Source organism: Hippoglossus hippoglossus, chromosome 15 (assembly GCF_009819705.1).
Source record: "Hippoglossus hippoglossus isolate fHipHip1 chromosome 15, fHipHip1.pri, whole genome shotgun sequence".
NCBI lineage: Eukaryota > Metazoa > Chordata > Actinopteri > Pleuronectiformes > Pleuronectidae > Hippoglossus > Hippoglossus hippoglossus.
Window position 1 is genome coordinate 2,407,643 of NC_047165.1, and position 12,332 is coordinate 2,419,974.

Below are 12,332 nucleotides of genomic sequence, written 5' to 3' on the forward strand. Positions count from 1 at the left end.
AATTTTTGCTTTTGCAGCTGTTAGCAAAGCTGCTTCTTCGTCCAATCAACTTCCACTTCTCCAGTGACCAGTGCGTTAAGCTCTACAGTTTCATGTGCTGCATCAACCCTACGCCTCGTCAGGGAGGAGGGTCAGAGCTACATTATGCTGCTGGGGGGGGGGGGGTCCAGTTACAGCACTGATATTTAAACCAGAGCCTTTGACTGGGGAAATAGTTTGGATTATTTCTCATCTCCTAAAGATGCGACTTTTACCCTCTAAACACGACAGAGACGAGGAAACAGTGACGGTGTAAAGAGGCTTTTCTCTAAACATCACCACAGTTCAATTATCATACGGATACGTGAGGATCATACCATAATAAACAGGACGGGGGGGGGAACTCTGTGTGCTTATGTACACCTTAAACTACACTGACCACACTGACATTGTTCACACTCTTTCTCCTACGAACACTCTACGAAGTCAGCTTCACTTTCATCTACACAGAACGATGATTCAAATGTTCCGTAGAAGGAATTCAGCCTAAAATCCAAACGTGACATGTGACTGTTCTAATAATCATAACAATAAAAACCTTTAACAGTCCAAAAATTTAGAAAAATCTGACCATGTCGAAAAAAACTAAATGTGGGATTTCGAGAATAAAGTCGTAATTTAAGAGAAACTCGTAATATTGCAAGAATGAAGTCGTATCTGATAAGAAATATTAGGAAGAAATATATATCATTATATTAGGAAAATAAGGTTCTAATTTTACAAGAATAAAGTAGCATTGTTACGAGGAAAAAGTTAGAATTTTATCAGTAACCAAGTCAAGAAATTTTTATTTATTTTAGGAGATAAGTAGCAAGGAATTTTTCTCATAATAATATTGCTTTTTTTCTCGTTATGTTAAAACTCTATTCTCATAATACTACGACTTTATTCTCCAAATCTCCAGCTCTCTTTTCTTCAACGTGGCCCTTATATACTCTATCGTAAAAACAAACAAACTAGGAACTACACAATAGTGATACAACCAGATGGAGTAATTGTCCAAAACAGCGTCACTGGGGTGAAGTTTGAGTCGTTTCAGAAAGTTTAACACAATAAGATGTGAGTCCAGAAACAAACTGCAGGTTGAAGACTGGCGTCCCGGCTGAGTGTCCGTCCCCTGAGACGCTGACGCTCATCAGGTGTTAGCAACTGTGTGGCAGATGTGTGCATCTCATTAGTGTCCATCGTTTGGTGTCACAGCTGCTCCTGCAACCGCCATTTTGTGCCTCACACCACAGGTGTTGTTTTCTTCAACCGGGGACAAGCACCAGCGCAGGTGAAAGAAACAAATCAAGCGTCCTACAAGATGTGGCTCGCCTCCGGTTGCTGGGAGCCGCCGTCGTCCCCCCTGTGTGACTGGTGTTTATAAAGGTCACATGGCATGAGAGGGAGGGGGCGTCCCTGCTCGGCCAGCACGGACTCATAAGGCGGCGCTGCCTCCGGGGGGAAGGAGATGGATGCGATGTGTTGATGCTCCTGCAGTCCCAGCGGGTAGTGGGAGGGGGAGAACCAGCCCGCGCTGGCTGAGGTCTCTCCCCAGTGCGGAGAAGGAGCCGGGCTGGTGCGGCCGGGCTGCTCCTCCTGCTCCGGCCCTCGCTGGCAGGGGTCGAACAGGGAGTAAGGAGGAGGGTCATCTGTGGGGATGTAGATGTGAGTCAAACCCGGGCCGACGCACTCGTCGTAACTAGAGAAATGAAAACAAAAATGAAACCGTTAGTGTCATGAATTCAATATGAATGCACTTTGAGGTCCTGTTTCCTGTTTTATTGTGAAGCTTCTTTCCTTGTGTGGTTCTCCAGCTTTACTTCCTGTCTCGTTTCCCGCCCTTGTGATTGTCTGCACCTGTTTCTAACGTGTTTCACCTGTTGTCCATGAACCTTCCTCCTCATAAAGTCTCTGTGTTTCTCTTCGTCTTCGTCAGTTTGTCTCTTTGTCTCTGTTCAGGCTCCCTTCATGTGTCTTGTCTGTTCGCCTGAGTTTTCAGGTTTTAGTTGATTTACTGCTTTAAGTCGTATTTGGTTGATCTTATAATATGACACACTTTACTTGCATGGATCAATTTGAAGGCAGCATTTACCAATCCAGCCACATCTGCTGCATCTGCATATATTTCAAACATTACTACAGGAATATGCCAAACGTGAGATACTGTCTGTTTTAAATATAACACATGCATCGCCATCAACACAGATTCTAACCTACAGTAACACACGCACACACACACACACACACACAGCCTTCGTCCTCCTTCCTGCTGTTTTGGCAGAGTCCCAACATGCTTCCCTGATGAACTCCTCCAGCAGAGAGGAGCGAGAGAATATATATAGAGAACATGAAATCAAATAAAAAACTGAATTATAAACTGACAGTGTGTGTGTCCGTGTGTGTGTGTGTGTGTGTGTGTGGAGCTAATAGTGGATGATGATAGCAGCACAGGAAGCAGAAAATCAAGAGTAACTCAATCAGAGCAGTGGTTAACTATATCATACTGGTGCTGCAAGAGTGTGTGTTTTGTGTGTGTGTGTGTGTGTGTGTGTGTGCGTGTGTGATGAGGTGAGGTGTTGCCCCTTCTTCCATTACTTCTCTTACGTCATATTTTTCATGTGCACTCTCTCCATCTCCTTCACCACCCTGTGTGAGTGCGTGTGCTCATGCTTTTTAAAGCTATGTAAGAGTTTGAATGTGTGTGTGTGTGTGTGTGTAGTTTATTGTTAAGTTTGCATGTGGGAGAGAGATGGGAGAGACGAGGGGAGGCAGGGGAGGGGAATCTATTTTTGCCTTGAACTGAGGACGAGGCTCAGTCAGAATGATCTAATGTCCGCTGCTCGTCATCACACACACACACACACACACGCACATGCACACACACACTGCAAACAATGTTAAAAGGGAACGATATAGTTCTTGAAATGTGACCCTGTCCGTCAGTACTACAGTATAATTCAGTGTATGTTCTTTAACCCGTTAATTTAATGAAATGTTTCAATTAATCATTAAGCAATTATCATTATCAACAGTGAAGCCAAATCACTTTAACCCACATTTTTCAACATTTTCCTGGATTTCTCAGAGAATAAAGTCAGGCATGTTAAAGGGACTCATATTTGTGACATAAGGGGGTTTATGTCACACACACCTCCACAGCGACCAAACGATCGGGGGTGGGCAGCTACACACAGCTGATACGCGTCGAGGTGAAAATTGGAGACGAGGGTGTTGCAGAGGTGTTGTCACACACTGCAAATCCCCGGGTCTTTGGTCTCTCAGGATTTGCAAGTTCCCCCGCTCCCCTGCAGAACCGCATCACTGGATTATGTGTTATGGGTTTTTAAAACTTGTGTGTTCTGCTAAACGTGTGTGTGCATTAGCGTGTTGTGGGTGATTAAAAGTAATTTGTCCCCTTTGAGACACGTTGTGGACACGTTGTGGACGGCTGTGGCTCAGGAGTAGTTTTTGTGCTTGTCTGGATATTTGGTTATAACAGAGAGGGAGTAAGTACAAGTCCGATACACACAGGTCAGTCCAGGAGGACCTCTGGCTTGTGTTCATGCTTTGGTTGTGACGCTCGACAAAGATGAACAACTCTAGCTGCAGCATATGGTCCTCTGTGTGTGTGTGTGTGTCTGTGTGTGTGTGTCTGTGTGTGTGTGTGTGTGTGTGTAAAGCTGGCATGTCCCTGCTCTCTCGCCTACTCGCCTGTGGAGTAAGAACCATATAGATGCTGCATTCACAGGTGTGTGTGTGTGTGTGTGTGTGTGTGTGGCTCGTACTAAAGCTGATTTGATTTCTCAGCTTTAATCATCTCCCAGCATGAATTCTCCATTTTGACTCTATAACCTTTGAAAAGAAAGTTTTAGACGAGGTTCGACCGGATCAGCTGACGACTGGTTCCTCGTGTTCCCTGTGTCTGTGTCCTTGTTCTGTAAATCTGTCATTTCCCCGTCTCTCAGCACCGCCTGTCTACGGCAACATTACTGTCATTCTGCCGGACGACAGGACAACAAGTGGCCGGAAGAGATCAGTGTTGCTGTTGACATTTCGATTATTGAGCTTCCATCGCCGCTCTCAGCTTCTCCATCCGTCACTGTCACGTGTGCTGTGAGGAGCTGATCCTCGCTTTCCCCACGTTATCCTTCCTCCAGAGCTAATGTGATGTCATAGCGTTGACGAGATGTGGCCTCTCATGAAGATTAAATGTAAAAAAAAAACATATATTGGTTGTTTATGCGAAACGACCATGGGACAGGAAGTACAGGAATTATCACAACCTCCACCGGCGCCATTTTAGTTGTCGGAAACTCTACAATCTACACATTTTCCTAAACTTTGTGCACTTATATTCTAATAAAGGAAGAGTGAGTGAGTGTGTGTGTGTGTGTGTGTGTGTGTGTGTGTGTGTGTGTGTGTGTGTTTGTCAAAGCTTGCCCGTGCAGCTTCTCCCTGAGAGGAAGCAGAAGCTTTCAGTCTCCGCAGGTGAGCTGCTGATCCGCGAGTGTGAGTTCTTCACAGAGAGAGTGTGTGTCCGTGTATGTGTGTGTGTGTGTGTATGTGTGTTTGTCGGTGTCGGAAGTGTAACATTCACAGTCTCAGTAGGTGAGTTGTTGATCTGAGTTCTCTGAGTTTCCCCTCAACCATCTGTGGCCCACACACACACACACACACACACACACACACACACGCACACACACACACACACACACTCTGCAGGATGTTCGACGACCTGCTTGCTGACAGGACACCAAACCACTCGCCAGCATTATGTTAAACACAATAGGTGATTTGTATGTATGTATTGTGGGCCCGTATGTGAGTGTGTGTGTTTGTGTTGGATGCCGTCCCACACTCCGGGCCAAAGACTCTCACACAGGCTGTCCAGAACACTGTGGTTTCCTGCCAGAGCTCTGACGTAGATCGCTAGCTCCCCTCCTTCCCTCATCCTCATCTCCTTCTTTCCTTTCCTTTCCTTTTCTTATTCCTCCTCTCTCCTTGTCGTAACGCTGTTTACAGTTCCTACGCTCTTGTTTTTACTGCTGTGAACAAACAGTGCGTTTGTGTGTCTGTCCTGCTCATCAGCATGTTGATTCATGGATTCATCAGAAGTCCGGTGGTAGCTGTGATCGCAGATGGGAACATCTCCCTGGCCCCTGAGCACCGAGCAGCAAGGACCTGACGGGAGCTTTGGTTCCGTCCCCAGATCACAGACCCTCGGCCTCACGTTCAACATAATTCATGTTTCATGAATTATGTTGAACTGTGTGACCCACTGGGAATCAAGATGAGTCCAGATTTCTAAAACACACATATCCGCTGAGACCTCAGAACATTTAAACTACAATAACATGAAACAAGAACAAGAAAATCAATCACACTGTCAGTTAGTTATGCTCATAGACTGTATATAAAACTGTTGTGGATTAAAACAAACATAAACTCACATTTTGTTTGCTGATTTTTAAGAAAATTGTCAAAATTTCCTTCGCATTTCAGTTGGAAATCTGAATTTAAAGCATTTAGAAGCTTTGGTGCATCCGTCTGTGAGAGAACAACTGACGGAGACTCTAAACCTGATGAAAGCGTTTGGTGTTAAACTGAGTCACTCTGAATACAAATGAATCAACTGTTCTGTTACCACTTGCACCGATGAGGCGGTTGTAAGTTTGCTCGCTGCCTCTGACTGAACTCTTTCCCGTGGCTGAAGCTCAAACTCACCACAGCAGTTGGAGCCATCTGCCGTAAACAAACTGGTGGAGGGGAAAAAACTTCTCAGGAACTAAGTTGAAATAATTTAGAATATTGGTCATCACATAAACCTTTAATTATCCAGGGGGACTATTGGGGTTCATCGATATAAGAAAGCTTTTAAATGGGAATTTACTAAGGGGTAAAAATACGCTGAAGGAATCGGTGGATGCTCCAAATACCAAAACATCTTAAAACCATCATGTTGAGTTCAAAGTGTGAAAAGATAAAATATGATCCAACCTCCGGTCGATCAATTGAGGTGACGTTTTTATACGGCAAAACAAGGAAAAGACTGAAGCATGTACACACACACACACACACACACACACACACACACACACACACACACACACACTGCAGGTGAGGGATGCATGTGAATTATTAAAGTTGCCAATTAGACCAGTTGACATTTAGATCAAAAACACCATGACATTGGCCTTTAGCAAGTGCTTTCTTTCTCTCATTCTCTCTCTCGCTTCCTCCAACGCACAAACACACACACACACACAGACACACAGACACACACACACACAAAGGGCATCAAACGTGCGGCTGCTCTCAAATGAATGAATAACCACAGAAGGAGGTTCCAACCACATGCACAGAGAACAGTGGGGGACTCGGACTGAACTGTCACTTATATTTTAACATTTGACATTTGACTTCATTGACTTATTTTACCAACACACTGAAGCATGTGGTGGATGATGAAAAGATTTAAAAAAACACGTTTAAAAAAATGTTTGGCACCAAAAACACAGTAAAATGCAAAAGAAAGAAAGTTTTTCAAATTTGCCAAAACTCAGCTCAGCATAAAAACTGGATAAAGAGGGAAACAGCAATTTGTTTGAATAAAGAAATCAAACATAAAAAAAAAAAAATTCTGAATCTGTGTGTTAACCTTACGTGATAGACGATAGTATCTTATATAAACTACAAACATGAGAATGAACTCTCAACAAGAGAGTGAATAGATGTCTGTCAAAACTTTCCTTTATGATTCCTGAATAAATCTTCATTCCAGACGAGCTCTTACCGTGGAGGTGAGTCCGGGTAAATGTTGACCTGCGACAGCGTCTCTCTGTACGAGTCGAAGTCCAAACCAGGAGGGAAGTCTTCCAAGCAGGTCGACCTCAGTTCTCCCACCGAACCTCCGTAAGAGAAACCATCTGGCCCTGCAGAAACAGAGACAGACCATAATCACCTGGGGGCGTGTGATGCATGCCATTTGTTGTCAGGTAGTTATTTTGGTTTGTTTGGTTTCTTTTTAATCCATTTTAAGTCCTGGAAGCATTTATAGTTTATTATTAGCTTTGTTCTTTCAAATATCTACGTCTCTTAGGAAACTGAAAACCTGCTGAAGACTTTAGAAGCAGGTTTAATGCAGGAAGCTGTGGTTGAGGTCAAATTCAGGAAAACCTGAGCAACAAAAATGTGCAGATTAAGAAATATCTCACATAAATGATCTAGAAATCTTTCATGAATCTTGATCATAGTAAGCGTTACCTTCACTTTCTGTATACTTTAAAAATACATTCTACCTTTTGAATAATAATTCCAAGGAAGAAGTGATCAAAACCTAATTAGAAACTAACATAACAACTTTGTGCACATCTTCATGTTTATATAGACTTTATACAGTTTGTTAATATGTCTGAATGCTGCATAAACTTCCAGTTTTCTTGTGCCTCATGAAGGAATGCTGACTCTGCATTAAAAGACACATTTCACCTTGTTACTAATAAGGAAATCAGTTTATCGGTGGATTTGTCAGTGACTATATTAAACAGCTACGACGGAGTGTAGCTCCAGACTGACCGTAGCTAGCTCGCAGGTGAGGGTTGCGGAGTCGACTGTCTTTGCGGAGGCTGCCGACGATGATGGTGATGCAGGAGAGGAAGAGGACCAGACCTATAACGATCCCCGCCACCACCAGCGGAGACACCAGGAGAGACGCCTCCCCTCCCGACTCCCTCTCACTGCGGCAGTCTGGGTACTCCCCATGGCTCTGGTTGGAGCTCACTGCAGGGGGGGGGGGGTGGAGAGAGACGGAGCGAGCTCACAAACTGAGGACACCCACGTATTTACACATCGAGGAGACGTGAGGCAATTAGCATCGATTTGGGTTTTGGAGACAAATTCGGCTCATATTCAGGTTTCTGTCTGAAAATACTTCAGGTTTTTTTACTTTGCAGAACTTTTACGTTCACAAAAAAAACTATAAAACACACCAGAGGAAAGAAACGCTTAAAAAAAGAACAATTTGTCCATTCATCTCTTCGCAGCTCAGTTTTGGTTTCCACCAACTACTGAGGAACAAATCTGTCTCTTTAGCTCCTTTTCATTGAACTTTATTCATCTTCTTGTTATTAATTGTCAGGTTTATCACAACCTTTTCACTGAAAACCTGCTGGAGAAGGCGTCGCTGCTTAAACTGAACTGAAGAGGGAAATTGTGGGCTGCGAAAAGCAAACGATGAAACATATTAAAACACTTTTGTTTATCTTATCTATAACGATTGTCAGAGCTCATGAGGTCGTTGTCTTAACCTGCTCACATCTTACTCCCTCCTTCTTCTGCTCTCTCCCCATCTTCCCAGCTCTCTCTCTCTCTCCCTGAGGACTCATTCCATTTCAGTGTGTGACAGACAATTAGAGCTACAGCGAACACACACACACACACACACACTCTCTCTCTCTCAGCCGTCATCATCATTAGATTACAGAACGATCCTGCTCCTCTCCTGTTCTGCTTAATGTCTCATCTGTCTGTTTGCTCGGGCCGACCTCCTCGTCCCTGTGTCGTCGTCGCTCTGAATCTGTGTTTGTGCGTTCACAACACATCTGAGCCCAGTCGTTCATTTTCTCTCTTTCGCTTTGTTCGTGCCACAAACAAAAATGTCGTGCTGCCACTTGTGATCTCTGTGTGGGTGAGAGGTGAATCGCTAACGTGACAAAAAGTGCATCATGTATTTCAAAAAGATCCATAATGTGTTACTACTGAGTTATACAGAGTGTGTGAGTGTGTGTGTGTCCCTTAATTACAAAGACCGTTTATGTGAATTTTAAATCTATACAATAATAGATCTCCTCGTGAGTTCTCTTTGGAGAGAACGAGGGGAAATGGAGTTTATGAGGAAGAGATGAGGAGCGAAATGAAGAGAAAATCGTGTTAGCAGAGGGAGAGGGCGCAGACAAAAGAAGTGAGCGCGAGCGGGAGAGACGTCACGGGGCGAGGAGGGAGGTCTGCTGGGAACCGTTTGGGGTGAGAGAACATTTCCCTCTTCTCGGGAATCTGTGTGAAACCAAATTACTGTAGACAACAGAATTACAGACGCAGACATTCAGGGAGGAGAGAGATGAGAAGTGAGCGATAGCGGAGCACAAAGAGTGAAATGAAAAAGATATTGTGAGTGTACATCATTGAGAAATCTTGATTGTTTCTCCCGCTTTATATTCGGTGCGGTGAAAAGACGGAAGGAGAAAAAAGAGAAGCGGCGAAGGAGGCAGCTCGTGTCTGGGTCAAAATTACACATCTGTAAATCATGCAATTTGTCAAGAGACTCAAAAGACACAGTTATATGAATTTAAGTGTCTCATAATGTACATTTAACTGAAAACAAAGACAGATGTGGACTCTTTTACCTCCATTCATGGTAAAAACATCTGGAAAACCTGTTTTTATTTTAGGTTTTCTTTCCTTCATATGCAGTGTAAAATAAAAAGGGATTAAAATAACATCAGATGATGAATATGAAGTTTGAAATATATAATTTGGTTGTAAACCAGTGGAGTTAAAATATTTGGAGAGATACTAATGCTAATTTCGATAAAAGGATAATTTGGTTTAACTTCAATTTTTTCTCAGTTTCTTTTACAAGGATATAATTCACAATATCTGGGTTTTAAACCTTTTATTTTATCAAAGGGGTTTTATATTCTGCTAAACCTATAATTTCCAGTACACACACTGCAGGGGATGCAGTGTTATTGTAGAAATGATCGGTCCTGTCCTGTTTGCTCTCTCCACTTCAACGTGAGGAGGAGGATTTAGGGAATAGAGAGAGAGAGAGAGGAGAGGAACGACCACGAGAGAGAGAGAGAGAGAGAGAGAGAGAGAGAGAGAGAGAGAAAGAGAGAGAGAGAGGAGAGGAACGACCACGAGAGAGAGAGAGAGAGAGAGAGAGAGAGAGAGAGGAGAGGAACGACCACGAGAGAGAGAGAGAGAGAGAGTCTATGTGATGATCGTGTTACATTTCAAAACCCCGAGGGGAGCGGACGAAGCTGCAGAGAGAAATGTGTGTGTGTGTCTACATGAAAGTCTCCGAGTGTAAAAATATTACCTCCACACACCCATCCCATAAAGTAAATCAGTGAAAATGAAGAGAGAAGCAGATTAACAAGAAACCTATAAATCTTTAGTCATTGTGAGTCATAGAATGTCGTAAATCTTTATTTGCCTTAATGAAATTGTCCCTTGTAAACATTCATTATGTAACTTAGGTAAACCCTGAGGCAACTGGACAGCTGCCTGGTTGGGGTGGGAATGGCAGGAGTCTCTGGTTTGATTCCCATCAGGGTTGATAAGTATAAATACTTTGTGTTTAAAAGTATTAAATATACGTTAATTTCACTTTCACGTATACTTGTATATTTTCTGTAGGTGTATATCTCTGTATTTTCACATTTATTTAACAAACGAAAATCACAAAAACTTCTGGGTTTCAAGAAAAAAGACGTTTCTACATCGCTTGTTTCCTTCTTGCTCAGAGGCGCTTCAGCAGTGTTCATGTCTTTTGCATGAGAAACACACAGCGTCCTCTATACAACACTCGATCATCGCTGTGGGTGAGAGCGTATATATATGGTTAACTGTATGTTCATATATAATGAAACAGCCACAGTGGTAATTCACTGTGACAGCTTGTCACTAAGGCTTACTGTTGAATATGCACCCCCCCCCCCCTCCTACACTATATACTGTGGTGCGATACAACAGAGCAGTTCATAATCCTGCTGCTGACACCAGCCCTCAGCTCCGTGTTGACCCGACACGTATTCACCGTCTTTTAATAATGAGCGAGAGATTCACGTTTTCTGCTTTTGTTATTTTTATAAGTTTTTTAACTGTAACGACGGCAGAACTCTGACGTCAGAATCAGCTCTTTACAAACGTCTCAGCTGACAGATGTAACGAGGAACACGTCAGATCACTGCACATCTGGAGCGTTTCTAGGGATCTGAGGCATCAACTAAACCGAGACACTTTACAAATTATATCCCATGCACACGTGGGACTATCCACATGACCATTGAAGCAGAAGTTTAGAAAGAATCAATGCTATTTAAAAAAAAATGTATTATAACTGAGTGGAGGGCCTGCATGTTTGGCTGCAGAGCTATCGGGGGGGTCTGCTCGTAGCGTTTTCCCCTGAGAGACGACTTAAGTAATCACAGAAAATAATATACTGCAGCTAATGTAATTAGAAGAACACAAAGCACCTGGAAGAAGAATGTGGGAGGAGAAAAGCTCCAGGGATTCGACAGGAGCAGTTTGTGAAGAGTCGTAAAACACTGATCAGCCACAAGATTCAAACAGTTAGGTGTTTTACTTCTGCAGTATTTAGGGTCACTCACTTGGGGTTAAAGGTCAACATGTAGGTGCTGTGTGTCTATCTCTGTGTGTGTGTCTGTGTGTGTGTGTGTGTTAATCCAGTCATTTATTTTTGGGTGTCACAAGCTGTAAAGGTTAAGAGCCTGTGATATCGACTGCTGCTGCATTCGCCGCATCACTTTGTGCATTAGCTGCATACATTATACAGCAGCATCAGGCAGCCACTCTGATTCCATCTGACAGCTTGTCATTATGAGTTACAACCACCTTCTCCTCAATATGAAATATACCATAGGCACGGACGACTGTACATCCGGGCAGAAAGAGCTCGTGGCAGGACGTTCGATACGGGACGACAACAAACTCAACTGCCCACACTTTCCACAAAACAGGCTGCAGGGTAAATACACTGTGGACTCTGAGCTCTAAGCTCCATTAAACCATGAAAGAACATTTTTTGAGCTTTTGATTTTTCTTCTTCCTTGTTTTTCTTGTGTTTTGGATGCGTGAGTCCTCCATTTCCTGTTTTATTTTGAAATATTTTCCAGCTGTTTTCCCTTCCTTTGTCCTTGTGATCATCTGCAAGAGATACTTTCTCAGCAAGATGCTAACAAACCAGCATCATCTCATTTTACATAGAGTCAAATGTTTCCTCTCAGCATCTTACTTTGCTCTCTAATTGGTTAATTGGATGTTAGGATTCCATTTGAAGCGAGGCCTCGGTCCTGGGGTCCGACTTATTGGATCAGAAGGTCATGAATCAAACTGAGCCGCTTTGTCTCTTCATCCAAAACTGGCACCGAGCATCATCTGTAGTTTCCTCCGAGTTTGGTCGATGGTTTGACGGATCTGAGATGATTTAATGTGTTGCACTGCAGAGTTTTCATATGGGGACGTGTGAGGACACCGCTGGGACCTGGCTCTTCTCTCTCTCTCTC

The 12,332-nt window shown here is 43.3% G+C and overlaps 1 protein-coding gene across 2 annotated transcripts in view; it reads right to left on the reverse strand.

Moving 5' to 3' along the window:
- Nucleotides 1-1,140: 1,140 nt before the first annotated feature.
- bean1 (brain expressed, associated with NEDD4, 1) overlaps nucleotides 1,141-12,332 on the reverse strand; it is a 30,592-nt gene continuing 19,400 nt past the window's right edge. For both annotated transcript variants that reach the window (XM_034609297.1, XM_034609298.1), the window contains 3 exons: nucleotides 7,600-7,803; nucleotides 6,818-6,956; nucleotides 1,141-1,723 (listed from right to left, as the gene is read on the reverse strand). In XM_034609297.1, the coding sequence (XP_034465188.1) occupies nucleotides 1,339-1,723; nucleotides 6,818-6,956; nucleotides 7,600-7,803 (728 nt within the window). In that variant the 3' untranslated portion in view covers nucleotides 1,141-1,338. The remainder of the gene's footprint in view (nucleotides 1,724-6,817; nucleotides 6,957-7,599; nucleotides 7,804-12,332) is intronic.